This window comes from Crotalus tigris, unplaced genomic scaffold (genome assembly GCF_016545835.1).
Source record: "Crotalus tigris isolate CLP2741 ecotype Arizona unplaced genomic scaffold, ASM1654583v1 scf7180000018762.419966263:882430, whole genome shotgun sequence".
NCBI lineage: Eukaryota > Metazoa > Chordata > Lepidosauria > Squamata > Viperidae > Crotalus > Crotalus tigris.
The window spans coordinates 183,225-202,181 of record NW_024097187.1 but is presented as its reverse complement, the minus strand read 5'-3'; the positions used below and the strand labels follow the sequence as shown (position 1 = coordinate 202,181).

The following is an 18,957-nucleotide window of genomic DNA, read 5'->3' as shown; positions in this document are numbered from 1 at the left end:
ATTGCAACTGGGAAAACCATGGCCTGGACTATACGCACTTTTGTTGGCAGGGTGATGTCTCTGCTTTTTAGAATGCTGTCTAGATTTGCCATAGCTTTCCTCCCCAGGAGCAAGCGTCTTTTAATTTCTTGGCTGCAGTCCCCATCTGAGGTGATCTTGGAGCCCAGAAAAATAAAATCTGTCACTACCTCCATTTCTTCCCCATCTATTTGCCAGGAATTGAGAGGGCGGATGCCATGATTTTGGTTTTCTTAATGTTGAGTTTCAAGCCAACTTTTGCACTCTCCTTCTTCACCTGCATCAAGAGGCTCTTTAGTTCCTCTTCACTTTCTGCCATTAGAGTGGTATCATCTGCATATCTTAGGTTGTTGATATTTCTCCCGGCAATCTTAATTCCAACTTTTGATTCATCTAGCCCTGCCTTTCTCATGATGTGCTCTGCATATAAGTTAAATAGGCAGGGCAACAGTATACAGCCTTGCCGGACTCCTTTTCCAATTTTGAACCAATCAGTGGTTCCGTGTTCGGTTCTCACTGTTGCTTCTTGACCCGCATATAGGTTTCTCAAGAGACAAATGAGATGGTCCCATCTCTTTAAGAACTTGCCACAATTTGTTGTGATCCACACAATCAAAGGCTTTTGCATAGTCAATGAAGCAGAAGTAGATGTTTTTCTGGAACTCCCTAGCTTTCTCCATGATCCAGCGTATGTTGGCAATTTGATCTCTAGTTCCTCTGCCTCTTTGAAATCCTGCCTGTACTTCTGGTAGTTCTCGATCCACATACTGCTGGAGTCTAGCTTGTAGGATTTTAAGCATAACTTTACTAGCATGTGAAATGAGTGCAATGGTGCGATAGTTTGAACATTCTTTGGCATTGCCTTTCTTTGGAATTGGAATGTAAACTGACCTTTTCCAATCCTGTGGCCACTGTTGAGTTTTCCAAATTTGCTGGCAAATTGAGTGTAGCACTTTTACTGCATCGTCTTTTAAGATTTTGAATAGCTCAGCTGGAATACTGTCACCTCCACTAGCTTTGTTGTTGCTCAGATTTTCTAAGGCCCATTTCACTTCACATTCTAGGATGTCTGGTTCGAGGTCAGTGACCATCTCATTGTGGTTATCTGGGATGTTAAGCTCATTCTTGTATAGTTCTTCTGTGTAGTTTTGCCATCTCTTCTTAATCTCTTCTGCCTCTGTTAGGTCTCTGCCATTTTGGTCCTTTATCATGCCCATCTTTGCATGAAACGTTCCCTTCATATCTCCAATTTTCTTGAAGAGATCTCTGGTCCTCCCTATTCTGTTGTTTTCTTCTATTTCTTTGCACTGTTCATTTAAGAAGGCATTCTTATCTCTTCTAGCTACTCTCTGGAATTCTGCATTCAATTGGGTGTATCTTTCTCTTTCTCCTTTGCCTTTCGCTTCCCTTCTTTCCTCAGCTATTTGCAAAGCTTCCTCAGACAGCCATTTTGCTTTCTTGCATTTCTTTTTCTTTGGGATGGTTTTAGTTGCTACCTCTTGTACAATGTTGCGAACTTCCATCCATAGTTCTTCAGGCACTCTGTCTATCAGATCTAATTCCTTAAATCTATTTGTCACCTCTACTGTATATTCATCAGGAATATGATTTAGTTCATACCTGAGTGGCCTAGTGCTTTTCCCTACTTTTTTCAATTTAAGCCTAAATTTTGCAACGAGAAGCTCATGATCTGAGCCACAGTCAGCTCCTGGTCTTGTTTTTACTGACTGTATGCAGCTTCTCCATCTTTGGCTGCAGAGCACATAGTCAATCTGATTTCTATGTTGACCATCTGGTGATGTCCATGTGTAGAGCCGTCTCTTGGGTTGTTGGAAAAGAGCGTTTGTTATGACCATCGTATTCTCTTGACAAAATTCTATTAGCCTGTGCCCTGCTTCATTTTGTACTCCAAGGCCAAACTTGCCTGTTATTCCGGTTATCTTTTGGCTTCCTACCTTAGCATTCCAATCCCCCATGATGATAAGGACATCATTTTTTGGTGTTAATTCTATAAGGTGCTGTAGGGCTTCATAGAACCGGTCAATTTCATCCTCTTCAGCACCAGTGGTTGGGGCATAGATTTCCCTATTACTATTTCCAATTTTCTTGCTAACTCATCCTGTCTTAAAATATAATATAATATTGTATAATATTTATTCAATAAATATAAAATAAGTATGTTTGATTCAATTTACCTAAGAATGCCCAAAACCAAGCATCACAACTTTGTATCTAAACCAGTAAAAAAAATGCCTGTGAGCTTTTTCAGTATAGTATCATTAAGTTTTAGGAATAAATAATCTCTATATCCTGGTACAAAATAGTGAAACAGTAGAAATTTAGCTCCCTCTTTCTATGGGCTATCCTTTGCTTTCTTAGACTATGAAAATCTCTGTATTTTGTCAAGAATTAGTCTCTATTCACTGAACAGAGTGAATAGAACAATCTCCACTGTTTTAATTCTTTGTTCTAAGGAGTTGACTTCAATATGTATTTATCTTTTTTTTTTTTTTTTACAGGATTTACAAATTGTTCTAGTCAAAATTGGTTTCAAGCAAATGTCATTGGGACACCCTCAAATATTAAAAAAAAATCAGGAAGACAGAAAACAGAAAAATGAACTGTGGCAACTAATAGACATTGAAGTGTAATCTACAAAAATCATACCCTTGAAAAGAAAATGAAGGTAATCATCCTTTTGAGGGGGAAAAAATACAGTGTCTATCTTAAACATCTATCTAACAATTCATTTGCTTTTCACCCATACTCTCAATAGCAAGCATTTCTAGCTTAAAGAACCTTCCCAACCCAAGTCTTAATGTTTTAAAACAATGTTATAGCTCCAATATCTCAAATGAAAAAGGGTCCTCAATTCCAATTCAGAATAAACTACACCAGTGGTGGCGAACCTATGGCACGGGTGCCAGAGGCGGCACTTGGAGCCCTCTCTGTGGGCACATGTGCGGATGCCCCAGCCTTGCCTCCCCCGTGACCCCCTCTCCAGCAGCCCCCCTGAAGGAGAGTCGCCCTCAAGCGTGGCCCACACAGAGCAGTGCAGCCAAGGACATGGCAGCCAGGTAGCATAGACAAGTCACACCCCCATTATGCTGCAGGGCACAGGCAGAGGATGTGGCCACCATAGAGCTGCTGAGCTGCCTGGGCGATCTATGGTCGGCCCTGGAGGCGGTGAGTGGTCCTGTGGGCAGGCAGGGTGGGGGATGGGGGGCAAAGCAGGGGTGGGGTAGGGGGTGGAGTGGGGGGCGGGGCCAGTTTTTGGGCATTCGGTCTCTAAAAGGTTTGCCATCACTGAACTACACTGTTTTGTATATATAAAACCAGAACACATGTATGGCAATGTATTTAATATACAATATTATATAACCAAATCAAATATACTTTTAGATTAGGGAAGCATGAAAACACTATTTTTAATCTCTCTTAAGGAGTTCTATAATATGAAGAGATTGTGAGGAATTAACCCTGCCCCATAAATGACATGAACATGTAAAAACTGCCATTTTAAATCCAAGTCACTCCCCCTGCTCAAACTACAATTGGGTCAAATTTGACATACTATAATGTGAATGTTATAGCTGTTGTGTCCTGAGCCTTCAAAGGCAGGCTCGGGACGTTGCAACAGTCCCGGGTAGTTGCAAGCTGCCCGGGACCAGACTGGCTGGCGCCAGCACTCGCACACATGCGTGAAGTGCAAAGTGCGCCAAATGTTGCCGTTTGGCCCGGGGATTGTCTTTAAGAGAAGGAGAGAGGCTTGCGTGCCTCGGCGTTGTAACAGGGCTGCTGAACAACAATAAAGAAGCTCCTGAGAACTACCAAATGCTTCGTGAAGTTATTGCCATGCGCTGAGGACTCAACACTGGCGACGAGGGTGGGATGCCTTACAATTACTTCAAACAATTGTAAGCTTACCCTGGAGTCCTGAAGCAGCAGGAAACGGCGTTAAATTCAGCAACTGCCTGCCAATACAGCAAACGTTGGAGGTAAGCTGGCTGATAGACCCTTCCTGTACTACTGAAGATGGCAAAGATAGGAAGACTTTCCGAGTTCAATGTTACGCATCCGGAAAGATGGGAGTCTTATGTAGCCAGAGTAGAAAATTATCTCAAGGTCAATCAAGTAAGATGGCTTAAAAGCCGCCACCCTGCTGTGTGTTTGTGGTCAAGATGCATTTGAGATCGCTGAAAATCTAGCAGCACCTGCACCTCTAGAATCTGTTACCTACACAGACTTAAAGAAATTGCTAAAGGAACACTTCCAGCCCAAGTTGTCTGTCATTGCTTGGCGCCATACTTTTGAACAGAGGGATCAACGGGCTGGTGAATCAGTTAAAGAGTACATTGCTGCATTGAGAAGAGCAGCTAAGCCTTGCGAGTTTAAAGACTTAGAAGAAAGACTGAGAGACAGATTTGTATGTGGACTGAGACACAGAGACTTGCAGCAGAGACTTTTTGCCAAAGAAGACTTATCGTTCCAAGATGCCTTGAGAAAGGTTCCTGCAAGAGGCAGCAGGTGGGGCAATCAAGAATATGAGGCCTATCAGAAATACTCCAGAAGCTGTGTCTGTGCACCAGGAGGGAGTCCAAGGGAGCTCAGAAGAGGATCCTGATGAAGAAGTAGACCGTCTCTACCCAACAAAAGAAGGGAAGCAGAGGGAAGGCAAAGAAAAGTCTTCAGCTGTTCCCAAGTGCTTCGGGTGTGGAGGTCACCACAAGAGGACCGACTGCAGGTTTCGTTCTGCAATCTGTAGAGCATGTGGGAAGCAAGGCCACATTGCAGCTGTGTGCCTGGGCCATCAGAAGGTACAATCCCGAGAAGAATTGCGCCTGAAAGGTACCAGGGTCTCCAGCCAAAACAGGGTGGGTTTCTGTGCTTCATGAAGAAGCATTTATAGGACAGGCACACACAAGCCTATCAAGAAGAAACTGTCACTTAAAGTGAAGTTGCAAGGAGTTCCATTGGTCATGGAACTGGACACTGGGTCTGCACTTTCAATCATTTCCATACATATATTCAGAAAGATTTGTTCTGGTAGTGGATTTCAGGCCAAGCTTAGGCCTTCTGACATTGTGTTAACAGACTTTCAAAACTCCAGAGTGTGTGTTAAGGGGGAGGCCACCCTTAACGTACAGTATAAGGATTTTGAAGGTCCATTAGATGTATTGATAGTGGGGAGTGAGCGAATGAGTCTCATAGGACTCGATTGGTTTGAGGCCTTGGGAATACATGTTACAGGGCTCAATAGCTTGCAAACAGTAGATCTACAGGAAGTCTGCAAAGAATTTGCAGATGTTTGCAGCCCACAGCTGGGCACATACAAAAGGCCCCCTGTGTCCTTAAAAACTAGACCCCACTGTCAATCCTGTTAGAGTAAAAGCAAGAAGGGTTCCTTTTGCTTTAAAAGGGAAAATTGATACTGAATTGGACAAATTGATTCAGCAAGGAGTTTTGGAACCTGTTGATTCCAGTCCTTGGGAGACCCCCATAGTCACGCCTCTTAAGGCTAATGGGGACATTCGCATCTGTGCAGATTAAAATGCACTCTGAATAAGGCATTGCAGCAACATAAGGCATTCAAAGTAAAAAGGCTACAGTTTGGAGTGAATGTGGCTCCTGGAATTTTCCAAAGCATAATGGAAAATACACTGAGGGGTATACCAGGGGTTTGCCCCTATTTTGATGATGTCTTAATTGCTGGAGATTCCACTCAAAATTTAGCTGAGAGATTGAGGGCTGTTCTGCTGTGGTTCCGAAAAACGGGCCTCAAACTCAAGAAGGACAAATGTAAAATTGGGGTGCCTTCTACAGATTTTCTGGGATTCAAAATTGATACCAATAGAATTCATCCTGCTGAGTCCAAATTAAAGGCTATCATGCATGCTCCTAGGCCTAAGTCCAAGGCCGAACTACAAGCTTTTCTGGGCCTCTTGAATTTCTATAATTCATTCATTCCTAACAAGGCTAATGTAGCTGAACCACTTCATAGGCTTCTGGACAAACAGGCAGTGTGGCAGTGGTCACAAACACATGAAGCAAGCTTCAATGAGGTTAAGGCCTTACTCACATCTAACAATGTGCTTGCACATTTTAATGAAACTCTTCCTGTGTGCATCGCTTGTGATGCTTCTCCGTATGGGGTGGGAGCAGTACTCAGCCACCTTAGGCCGGATGGAACTCAGGTTCCTGTTGCATATTACTCCAGAACCTTATCTTCTGCTGAGCGAAACTACGCCCAGATAGACAGGGAGGCTTTAGCTGTTGTTGCTGGAATTAAAAAATTCCATGATTTTTTGTATGGCAGACATTTCACGATCTTTACTGACCATAAGCCTTTGTTGGGGCTGTTTACCACAAACAAACAAACTCCCCATATCATCTCCCCCAGAACGCTGCGATGGTCAATCTTTCTGTCAGCCTATGATTTTTCTCTAGTTCACAAACCTGGGAAAGAAATGGGCCATGCTGATGGCCTCAGTAGATTACCCCTGCAAGTAGTAGAGGCTGATCCTGCCCCCGCCATCAACATCCTTTCAATTCAGGCATTGCCTGAGTCACCGTTAAATGCCAGGGATGTGGCTGCTGAATCTGCCACAGATTGCACTCTCTCCCGTGTCTTATCTTGGGTTTTGTCTGGATGGCCAGAGAGTTGTCTTGGCGCTGAGTTTCTGGCTTAAGAGGAATGAGTTATCCACTTTCCAGGGTTGTCTGCTGTGGGGCAGCAGAGTTGTCATTCATAACTCAATGAGGTCTAGGGTCTTAAGTTCCCTTCACGAGGGTCATCCTGGCATTGTACGCATGAAGGCGCTTGCGTGCAGCCATTTGTGGTGGCCTGGGTTAGACAAGGAAATTGAAGCTAAGGTGCACGCATGCCACCTTTGTCAGCGCTCACGCCCAGAAATGCCACAGGCTCCTGTACATAGATGGGAGGAAACACAGTCTCCATGGTCTAGGGTGCACATTGATTACGCTGGGCCCTTTCAGGGTCAATTCTTCTTGGTCCTGGTTGATAGCCATTCAAAATGGCTTGAGGTTGTACCTGTCTCTTCCACCACCACTGCAAAGACTATTCAAGTACTGAGTGGGATTTTTGCTGCACACGGGCTTCCGGATGTTTTGGTGTCTGACAATGGCTCTCAATTCACTTCTTCCGAATTCCAAGCTTTCTTACAGGCCAACATGATTCGTCATGCCACCTCTGCACCTTTCCACCCTTCCACCAACGGTATGGCTGAACGGATGGTCCGCATCACCAAGGATGCTTTAAAGAAACTGACATATGGGGACTGGCATCACAGGTTGGCAGATTTTCTACTTGCTTACTGCACCACACCTTCAACTTCTACTGGGAAGAGCCCGGCTGAACTTCGCTGGGGGCGCAAACTGACTACTAAGCTTGACCGGTTGCACCCGGACAGACTGCCTCCCAAGTTTACACAACCCAGGGCACCTAGGCAATTGCTAGTGGGTGCCCCGGTATGGACCCGTAATTATGGGCCAGGTCATTTGTGGGTCCCTGCCATAGTATGCAAGGTTACAGGTCCCTTGTCTTACGAGGTTTCCCTGGATGACGGTCGTATCCTGCGACGGCATATCGACCAGCTGCGTACGAGATTGGACTCACCTGCTGAGACTCTTGGGTCTTTTCCAGGGGGGGGGAGGGGGACCTCTACGGGCAAAGGGAAGGGTGTGGGCAGCAGCTAGACACCAACAGAGAGGCCACAGACGGCCCATTCCAAGATTCCGCGAGTGCTCCGAACAGGAATTCGTGGGAACCAGCTAGAACACAGACACCAGTGCCTACTCCAGCCAGGGAGTTACCCCGGGGGCATAATCATTACACACCAACACCATTCAGCACTCCAGTCAGGGAGAATAACCGGGAGCATCCTAATAACTCACACCTTGCAAGAGAGCTGGCACACACTCTGTCTAGTTGGCCCAACACTGCCACTGTTCCCAGAAAGGGGCATTTACATAGGGAGGTGGTCGGAGGGCCGAATCCAAATTCTGACACCTCCGCCATAACAGAGGGGGCAACTGAGTTTTGGGACAGTACTGAGATTCCAGACAGCCCTACTATGGAACTGGGAAGTGGAGGAAGGCAGCCTCATGGTAGGTCTAGGGTAGACCGGGGAGGCTCTACAGAGTTGTCCAACAATGGCAGCCTTCTAGAAGGGGCAGAGAGCCTGCAACTAGGCAGGTCAACCAGGTTATGGAGAGAACAAAGTCCTGGCCTGACGAGCCCCGTGGGCAAGCAAGCAGGCTAGGCAACGGGGCACGGTCCATGGGGACACCAGGGTCAAAGGAAGGGGGCGAACACCTAGCACCCCCTGGACAAGATGTGCTTGGAGGTTGCCAGGGAATTCGGAGGTCACAGAGAGCTAAAAGATCTCCTAAATATCTTGAAGATTTTGTAACTCTGCTAGCAAAGCAGAAACAGTAAGAAGGTATTCCTGTGAAAGGTTGGAATAAGGAACGATGGGAAATGAAGCCCAAAATATTACAGCTTGGTACCATGGAGCTAGTGTGGCTCCCACACTCGTGTTGAGGTCGCGTGTAACTATTAATGTAGTTGTCGTTTTAGCTGGGGGGGAAGGGGTGTCCTGAGCCTGCAAAGGCAGGCTCGGGATGTTGCAACAGTCCCGGGCAGTTGCAAGCTGCCCGGGACCAGACTGGCTGGCGCCAGCACTCGCGCGCATGCGTGAAGTGCAAAGCGCGCCAAATGTTGCTGTTTGGCCCGGGGATTGTCTTTAAGAGAAGGAGAGAGGCTTGCGTGCCTCGGCATTGTAACAGGGCTGCTGAACAACAATAAAGAGGCTCCTGAGAACTACCAAATGCTCCGTGAAGTTATTGCCATGCGCTGAAGACTCAACAATAGCTATTGCCAAAATGATAACGAGAAGTCTGTTTTCCATCTTTCTAATATTTCTACTAGATCTTTTCAATGTGACAGATATCTTCATTCTACTTCTATTCCTGGCTATTATAGGGGAGAAATATTATAGTTATACAATGCTAGTATGCCTAAATGTTAAAGATGTTAAATGGGTGATTATTTGCTAATACTAGCTGTAAGGTTACTGCATTACATACTATAATATTCTAAGTAAAAAAAAAAGTAAAGTAAAAAAAATCTAAGATAATGAGCAATTGTTTTAGTAGTTTTAACATTTTAGGATGTATGCTGCCCAGACTTACTTACTGAGATAGGTGCCTACAGAAATTAAGTCAGTAAAATAATATATAAATAAACCATCCAAGTCATAAAACCATTTTTATACCAGATGATATAATGCCAAGTTTATGCACCAATTAATAATCAACCATGTGGTGAAAAGCCGAAGAAAATCTTCTACCAAAAATTTATGTTATCCCCAAAACATAAATAGGTTCATGCTTCAAAATCACCAGTATGTCCATTTATCTGTTATGCTCAAAATTAAAGGAGATACAGAAGAACCAATACACACATTTCTAATGTTTATTCAGGATACATAAAGCTGGGAGCATATCTTGAATTATCAGGACAATTAACTGCCTGGAAAAGTGTAATTATTACTGAGAATCTATGAAAGCAAGTTACCTAATATCCTTTTAGAGTTCTTCTGAAAAGTTCCAAAGCCACCAATTATTGAGGTATTGTATCATATTTCCTTAGCACAATTAATGCCAATACGAGGACCTTTTTTTTTAAATTATTTGCAGTCTAAAGCAGAAGTACCTTCTCCTATTGAGTGCAGCAAATTTGAAATAAAAACTGTTTTTGTCTGAATTTCATTTTCTATTTGATTTAATTAGTTCAGTGCCATACTGATACCTCAAACTTTAAATTTCTTACATGTAACTTATCTATAAAAACAGCAAGGAAGAAAAACAAGGTAACTGATAAAGACATTAACTTTTATTTTTCAAAAAAATGGGTACAAACACACTCACATATAGAGCTAATATTCAAATAACCCTGGATTTTAGAAGTCACTATTTAAATCCAAATTCAGTCTAACTGAACTTTAGGCCATTGAACAATAAACTCATACAAAACAAGCTGTCTTTAGTCAGCTGCCATTGATTTTCTAGCAACCTAATGAAACCTCCATTTTTTCATAATTTTTACGTTTTACTTCTCAAATAAAAAACAGATATCCAAGCAGTAACATTAGGAATTAGACTAAAACAGATGAGGAGCCTGTGCATCTAAAAGAATGGCATACTTCGTAAGAAATCCGGACAAAATTATTTTAGCAGAACCAATTCTGGAAACTTAAATTGCTACTGCAACAGCTGTGAAGCAAGAGACAAAAAGGAAATCTCAATTCCCCTTTCCATTTTCTTACTAGTAGAAATATAAGCAGCAGAAAGTTGTCATATACCCATTATTCCAGGCATCTAAGCTATAACTGCAAATAAGTTCACAGTTCACAAAAGCAATTCAATTGTTCTGCTTCATAGCATTTCCAGTACATCAAAGAACAGTACTCCCAACTTCCATATTTATACTTTTCTTCAAATCCCTCCTCATTCCATTTTCTCATGTCTGGGGGGGGGGGTTGGAGGGTGAGGGGAAACCTTTGAGACAATTTTTTCTCCTGGTGATTGCCTAGTCCAATTCAAGCAGTTTGTTGGCAACATTTTTAGAAGTGCTTTGACACTGTCTTCTTCCTTAATTCTTCATAGAGAGTGATTGGTCCAAAGTCACACAGATGTCTTTCATGCCTAAGGAAAGACTAGAAATCAGATAGTTTTTCAGTTTCCTGTCCAGTGCCTTTAACCATTGCATAAAACTGGCTTTCTCTCCTTGCTTAATTCATCATTATTTTCAGCCTACTTAATTCATCATTATTTTCAGACTCCATTGATTTCTCTCCCTGATTCTTCATGGCAACTGGGGAAAGAAGAAGGGTGATTTGCAGCTGTCGCTATTATACAGGTAACTTATGGAAATATATTTACATATGAAAATTTGAAAGCCAAGGGGAGGAGAAAAAAAGAAAAATTCTCTTCTCCATTCTTTTTTCATTTTTCAATATATTTTCCTTTTACCTTCCATATAAAAAATGGATTCAAGTTTTCTATATTAATGAGAAACTTCCTTGTAATTCAGAATACTGAAAAAACCCACTTAAATAAAAGGTTTGCCTGAGACAAAACAGACAAGTGCTCAATTAAACAGGGAGCTAGAAAGAAGACGGTCCCATTGGGAATTGAATCACAATACTTGCAATATCTTTTCATTTTTTAAAATTATTTTTGCAAATAAGCTAAGAAAAGAAAATGTTTAGATTTATTTAGATATCATCCCAAAACTAATGGTTAGATCATGCCTTCTCAGCATATATGGATCAAAGCAAATTTTTCTTTAAGGATAAAGCAGTTTCCAGTTATGCTAGTAGAAATCACAATGGGATAAACTTCAGAATACCATAAACAGAAGCACAAAAAAGGTAATTTGTTGTATTAATGAATGATGAAACAAGAATACAAATAAAAAGGCAGTGCTATTCATATATAGACAGAACTGCTGTATGTATCAATGAACAACATTTGGCAAAAAAAACATTACGTATCATTTTTCCCTGCTGTCTAAGATATTTCTCTAAACTTCCACAACATTCAACTCCTCTACAGTATACTTCCCAACTGCATATAAAGGCTACACTCATAATTTAAATAAACACTATCTTAATTGTTTTATAATCATATACCTACAAACACACACACAACACACACACACACACACACACTTGATTTCTTCCTAGAATACTAGAAAAGGACATCACAGCTTTCAACCAAGAGCACTATTCCATCAGTACAGAGCCCAATAATAACAAAATATTAAACTATTGTTTTAAAATAGTTGTTTTGTAAAAAGGAACAGTGTTTCTTCCTCCCAGGATAAGGGAGGGCAGAGGAAATAGCTATATAACTAGGTTACTTGCTTCCTGCCAGTTAATACAGCATTTTAAGAAATAAAGAGACCAGACGGGGCATTGTCTTACCTGAACGCCTTTTCTCAGCAGGATGATGTAGAATCCACCGGATGGGTTTTAACAGCCTTCCTGCTCAGCAGACTAGGTCAGAACTTTGGCCACGCCCCTCCTTTGGGAGTGACTCCAGTTTTGATGAGGCGAAGCAGCTCTGATGAATCTCAACTCAATAGCTCCAATTGTGATACACCTGCCTAGACTATTTGTGCGGGAGGGTGTGGATTCTACATCATCCTGCTGAGAAAAGGCGTTCAGGTAAGACAACGCCCCTTCTCCAGCAGGATGTCTGTAGAATCCACTGGATGGGACATACCAAAGCCCTCATATCCCCTCGGGAGGGAAAAGTTTAGGCTCTAGAATCATGAGAAGAAACAACCTGTTGAAGTACACGCCTGCCAAACGCGGCGTCAGCCGCCGCAAAGGCATCCACCCAGTAATGTCTGACAAATGCCGAAGGAGAAGACCACGTTACGGCTCTGCAAATCTCCTCCACAGAGGCTTGCGTGGACCATGCGGCTGACGCAGTGGCACTGCGTGTCAAATGAGCCGTGACATGTGAAGGAACAGGAAGAGACAAGGAAGAATACGCCTGAGTTATACAGGCCTAATCCACCTACCTATGGTAGAAGAAGAAACTTTCTTCCCCATTGCTGAAGGTTGAAAAGATACAAATAGGGCCTCCGATTTACGGAAGGAAGAAGTACACTTCACGTAATAATGCAGAGCCCTGCATACGTCTAGCTTGTGTCACTCGCGTTCCAACCTGTGCCTGGGATTAGGACAGAAGTTGGGAAGAATAAGTTCCTGAGATCTGTGAAAAAGCACTGACTGCCGGATGTTTCGACAAAGGGCTGGAATTGTCGCAGGAAAGAATAGAGGAAAGGGCTGCTAGTTGCCTGCGGATAGTATTGGGCGATAGACCCTTGTTCAGACCCTCCAATAGGTAGTCCAGAATGTTTGGTATAGAAACCGAGAGTGGGTCCAATGCATGCACAAGGCACCACTTGCAGAAACCCCTCCATGTGGCATCATAGATCCTGTTTGTTGAAGGGCATCTAGAGGCCTGTATCAACGAGATCACCTCAGATGAATAAGACTGCCTGGCTAAACTTTCCCGCTCAAATGTCAAGCGGCTAGTTGGAGCCAGTACGGATCTGGATGCAAAAGGTTGCCCTGGCTGAGAACCACTCAGTCCGGAGGAGTCCTCCACGGAGGAGATACCGAAAGATCCACCAGGTCGGCAAACCACGGATGCCGTGGCCAATGTGGAGCAATCAAGATTACCTCTGCTCCTTCCAGGATCAACTTGCGTATGGTCGCCGGAATCAGGGGGAGAGGTGGGAAGGCGTACAATAGTTGCGCCGGCCACCGACAGCGAAGGGCATCCATTCCCTCCACTCCTTGTGTCTGAAATCTGGGAATCTGTGCATTTGTCGGGGTGGCAAATAGATCCAGGTGGGGTCGGCCAAACCTCAACGTGATCTCCTGAAACAGAGCCGGATCCAGTTGCCACTCCGCATGGTCTAACTTGACTCTGCTCAGGGAGTCTGCCTGTTGATTTGCCTCCCCCGATATGTGTTCTGCCCTTATGAAGGCCAGGTTTGACTCTGCCCAGATGCCCAGGGTCGATGCCTCTCGCATCAGGTCCCAGAACCTGGTCCCTCCTTCTTTGTTGACGTGTGCTTTGGCCGCCACGTTGTCTGTCCTGACGAGGACATGCTTCCCCTTGACTAGGGAAGAGAATTGAAGGAGTGCCAGGTGAATGGCCCGAAGTTCGAGCCAGTTGATGTTTTGGGCGAGATCCGAGTGGGACCACTGTCTCTGGGTCAGGTGGGTGCCCAGGTGAGCTCCCCAACCGAACAGACTCGCGTCTGTTGTGAGGATGACCCGGTTCGGTTCCCTGAATATGACTCCCTTGGTCATCACAGATGTTGTCCACCAAAAAAGGGATTGCAATATGTGGTGTGGAACTGTGACCTTCCTGTTGGAAGCACTGAGATTTCGCTTTTGGTAAGGAAGAAGAAACCATTGTAGGAGTTTGGAGTGGAGCCTGGCCCACGGCACAATGCCCATACAAGAGATCATCTTTCCGAGGAGCTTTGACAGCTGTGCCAGAGGCACTCTCTTGTCCTTGCGAACCAGATGAACAAGTTTCCTGATGCTGGTCCGCCTCTCCTGAGAAAGATATACCCTGCAATGGGACGAGTCTATTATCGCTCCCAGATGTTGTAATCTCCTTGTTGGAGTGATGTGGCTCTTCTTGAAGTTCACGGAGAACCCGTGATTCTGCAGAATGAGTATCGTAGTTTGAACATCCCGTTTTGCTGCCTGAAAAGAGCTGGACTGGACTAGGATATCGTCCAGGTAACATTGCATGCACACCGGCCTCAGCCTGAGGTAGGCTGCTATGACTGCTAAAATCTTCGTGAAGACTCTTGGGGCTGAGGACAGGCCGAATGGTAGGGCCCTGTAATGGTAATGCCGGTGCGCGTAGCAAAACCTGAGGAACTTGCGATACGGAGGATGGATGGGAATATGCAGATACGCCTCTGTGAGGTCTATTGAAGAGAGATAATCTCCCTTCCTGATGCTGGCTAATATGGATTTTAGGGACTGCATCTTGAACCTTCTGTAGGTCACAAAATAATTTAATCCCTTTAAATCCAGTATCGCCCTCCATCCCCCTGAGGACTTGGGAACCAGAAACAGAATGGAGTAAAACCCCATTCCCTCCTCCTCCTTTGGTACTGGTTCTATAGCCTGAATTTCGAGTAGATGAGATATGGCCGAAGTCATCAGGTCTGTCTTGACCGTTTCGGGAGAGAGGGCAACTTATGAAGCGGTTTGGAGGGGGGGAGTAAAATTCTAAGGTGAGACCGTACTTGATGGTCTCTACCACCCAAACATCTGAGGTGGTGCTTTCCCAGACATCGCTGAACTTTTGTAGTCTGCCTCCAATGGGAAAGTCCTCCCTGGCGTCACTTAGACTGCCTGTAAGCGCGGCCTCCTGCTCCCCTGAATGGACGCTTAGCCTGAAACTGGCCTCTGGCTCCAGTGTTTTGGCGATCCTGGAAACGATCTGTCTGGGATAGAAGGATCGCGAGCCTCTCGACCAGTCCCAGGATTGTCCTGATCTAAAGGGCTGACTCCACTCCCAGGGACCGCTGGTACGAAAGGCTTGTTTTCTGAAGTCCTGAGATGTCCTTCTGTCTACTTTCTTAGAGGGATGCACTAGGACCTTGCGCTTGTCCTTGCCCTCACTAACGTGTGGATCCAAAATGGAACCAAACAAAAGTGTCCCGGTGTATTTGGACGTGGACAGACGCCACTTGGCTTTCAAGTCTGTCCTCCAATGCTTCAGCCATAGGAGCCTACGAGAGGCAACTGTGGCAGCTATTGATCTTGCGGAATATTTAGTGGAGTGCAATGTGGCATCTGCTACGTATTGTGAAGCAGCCAAAATCTTAGCCAAAGTTTGATGTGTTCTAACCTGATCCGCTGGTCTGCAGTTCGCGTAGCCACATGATACAAGCCCTGGAGAAGAAGGAGGAAGAGGTTGCCGCCTTGGCCGCCTATGCCGAAGCCTGTTGAGCCCGACGGAGAGAGTGCTCAAATTTCTTATCCTCGGCCTTCAGAGCCTCTGCCATGTCCCCTGGAATAGCTGATGTAGAGAACAGAGAAATCAGAGGACTATCCACAGTAGGAACCTCTAACAGAGAGGAAAATGATGGGGAGACATTAAACAGTTTCTTCTCTACGCTGTTAGGCGCAGGTGGAGCAGCCAAAGAGAACCATTGTTCCTCCACGGAGGTACGGAAGACTTCTGGGCAAGGAATATATTTGTCCCCTGTTACCTTCTTTGCGAACAGAGGATTGGACTCCTGACTGGTAGAAGGTCTCTCCTCCTGTACAGAAGTGAGATTAACAGTGGAAATTGCCTTGATTAATAGAGATTTAAGAAGAGAAGGGTCAAAGACACCTGCAGTCTGAGTCTGTTCAGAGACAGTCTCCTCATCGTCCGACAAGGGAATATCAGCTACGTCCAGGTCAACCAACTCAGCCTCACCTAACTGAGAGGAGGTTTCTGAAACCTCTGTGGCGGAAACCGTAGCCCTCCCTCTATGGGAGGAAGATTGACGAGGCAGTTGACCCTTGGAAGACATAAACTGGTTAAATGCATTCTGCATAAAGGCCTGAAACTGAGCGGACCAAATATCTTCCTGAGACCTGGTACTATGGCCCACTGTGACTGGACCATGATCTGATGATGCAGATGATGAGGAGCGAGGAGAACCAATCTGCTCAGTTTCCCCCTGAGGAGACCAGGTCCTGAGAACTTCCTGATGTGGAACAAATGCAGACTCAGGTATGGATAATTCCAATGGGGCGGGGGAAACCATGTCAGCCTCATTGGCCCTAAGTCTTTGTGCTCTGGAAAATTGTTTTTCTAATGCCAAATGTCTCCTCGAGGCCTCTCACTCAGCCGTTTTTGAGGGCTCCTTCTGTGTTAAATGTTTTGTTTTGGCCTTTTTCTTCCCCCCCCCCGACTCTGATTCAGTGGATCTGCGTTTTTGTTGTTGTGGGGGAGGCATAGAGGAGCCCTGCGAAGCTGAAGGCGAGACACTGTCTGCCATTGCGCACAGATATACCGAGTAGGAAATACCTGTGGGGGGGGAGCACCCAGGTACGCAGATCAATTGACAGAGATGGAAAGAATCAATCCTCGCTCTGTACAACTGCAATGGCCGGACAGTCAAGTGATTTGCTAAAACCCCTTGATAAGCCTGTGACAATGCCACACTAACAGAACAGTTGGAATAAAGTTCACTCTTCTCGCTCCTTCACCAGGTATTAGTGAGGTAGAGTATCAGTACTCAGATATTGCTTCTCCTCTAGGAGCTGCAATTGTCTTTTTTTTTTCTTCCCCCACAATATGGGGCTGAAATCAGACTCCCAAAAAGTAGTATAAGCCCCCTCTGAGGGCTAATCAACTCTTAATAATACCAGGAAAAATCTCCGTGCAAATTGTCCACCCAATATGGTGAGGGCCTAAGGACACACTCAAGATGGCGTCCTGAAGGAGACAAAACACACCCTCAAAATGGCCGCCCCCAGTGAAAACATGCGGCCAAGATGGCTGCCGCACTCTCTGTTAATAAACAAACGTTGGAGCAATAATAAGAAACCAGGAAAGGAACAAAGACAAAGAGCACTAAGTAAAGGGAGAGATTCTCAGTAAACAGAGAAAACCCTGAGCAACTTGCGTTTCCTGGTCGCCTTAGATCCAAATCTGAATCAGGTGTCCTGAAGAAAGGTAACTGACGAGCCAAAGCTGAGCCTGTAACGGAGCTGATCCAACGCTCCAAGGAAAAAAACCGGCTAATTGAAGCTCTGATCCTGCAAGGAGCTGATCTAATGCTCCAAAGGAAAACTGGCTGATTGAAGCTCTGAGTCTGCAAGGAGCCAATCGAGGCTCCAAAGGCGAGCCGACTGATCGGCCAGAAAAACCGGGCACGCAGCCAGCTGGCCTGAATGCCTACAGCCTCCAAAAATTTAAATTTATCAATTTGAGTATTCAATTTAAATGAGGCTAATTAAAGAACAAATTTATGCTAACTAATTGAAACTGTGTCAATAAAATCACTGTTAAAGAAACCTAATCTATCCGGAGCAAAAATAATCATGTGCTGCGAGCTCAAGACTAAGTCAAAACTGGAGTCACTCCCAAAGGAGTGGCCAAAGTTCTGACCTAGTCTGCTGAGCAGGAAGGCTGTTAATAACCCATCCGGTGGATTCTACAGACATCCTGCTGGAGAATCAATAGATTACATGCAAGACATCCTCTTCTGTCAATCACCTATTCAAATAATTGTATCAATATTATCACTTTTCGTTGTTTGGAAATAAAACCATCTATTTCAGTTTCTAGGGTTTAATTTACTGAATCCTAATAAACCCAACTTTTTCTTTTTCTCTCTCTTTTAAATAGCACTATATTTTAGGGTTTGAAGAGACCTAAGGTATCTACTAGTTCAGAAATATCAAATTCAAACCACAAGAGTGCCACACAAGGACCAGCTTAAAACTATGATACAGAAGATTGCAAAAACAAAACAAATCTCTTGAAAATTAAGAAAATTATTACCATCATGGTGTGCCACCAATTTTTTTTTATTTTTAAATCTTCCAGTAAAATGGAAATATATCTCCAGAACTGCACCTTGGGCATTGATCTGGCAATACCCCCACCAACCTCCAGCTCCACATTCTAAGATGAAGCCAACTCCAACCACAATTGCCAGCTAGTTAACAACCTCAATGACGACCCAACTTTTGAGAGGGAAAAACAAACACCTGTCTAGGTCCAAATCCATTTCCAAATAGTAGTAGCATTCTTCGGGGAGTAGTGAATTGAGGAACTGCTCTCAAGAAAGAAACCTGCAAAAAAAACCAATTATATTTCTCTATTTTAAAAAAGTGCCACAACAAATCTCCATTCATTCCACCTATATCTGCTTTGCAAATTATCAACCTCCGAGCAAATAAAGGTAGTGGTAAATCTGAATTTTAAGGGAAACCCAGTCAGTGAATCCCACAAGAACCTATGAATATACACCTATACATGCATGTTTAAAAACAAATCCCATAGAATATATCACCACCCACTCCCAAGCATCCACCTCACAGCCAAACTCTTGGGATGTCATGTCAATAAGGGCCAGGAATATATCTGCTCTTGAATTACAAGAAGGAAAACAGAAGAAGAATACCTATAACCTATATGAGCCGAGGTGGTGCAGCAGTTAGAGTGCAGTACTGCAGGCCACTTTAGCTGACTGTGTTCAGCAGGTCAGCGGTTCAAATCTCACCGGCTCAAGGTTGACTCAGCCTTCCATCCTTCCGAGGTAGGTAAAATGAGGACCCAGATTGTTGGGGGCAA

The 18,957-nt window shown here is 44.4% G+C and overlaps 2 protein-coding genes across 5 annotated transcripts in view; both read right to left on the bottom strand.

Annotated features, from left to right (window-relative positions):
* Window positions 1–18,957, bottom strand: part of LASP1 (LIM and SH3 protein 1) — a 55,738-nt gene that overhangs the window by 23,897 nt on the left and 12,884 nt on the right. The gene's annotated exons all lie outside the window — the stretch shown is intronic.
* Window positions 9,913–18,880, bottom strand: LOC120313687. Of its 3 annotated transcripts, none has more exons than XM_039355838.1 (2): window positions 12,030–18,880; window positions 9,913–10,757 (listed from the first exon to the last, which is right to left on the bottom strand). In XM_039355838.1, exon 1 carries the CDS (start codon window positions 14,695–14,697, stop codon window positions 12,793–12,795), a length of 1,905 nt encoding a protein of 634 aa, XP_039211772.1. In that variant the 5' UTR covers window positions 14,698–18,880; the 3' UTR covers window positions 9,913–10,757; window positions 12,030–12,792. The 3 variants fall into 3 exon arrangements, with proteins under 3 accessions (XP_039211772.1, XP_039211773.1, XP_039211774.1); XM_039355839.1 differs by having other exon boundaries at window positions 15,508–18,880; XM_039355840.1 differs by lacking the exon at window positions 9,913–10,757 and adding an exon at window positions 10,783–10,915 and having other exon boundaries at window positions 15,508–18,880.

Coding starts and splice junctions, on each gene's coding strand:
- LOC120313687 (XM_039355838.1), bottom strand. CDS start 14,697: ATGGAGGGCGATACTGGATTTAAAGGGATTAAATTATTTTGTGACCTA.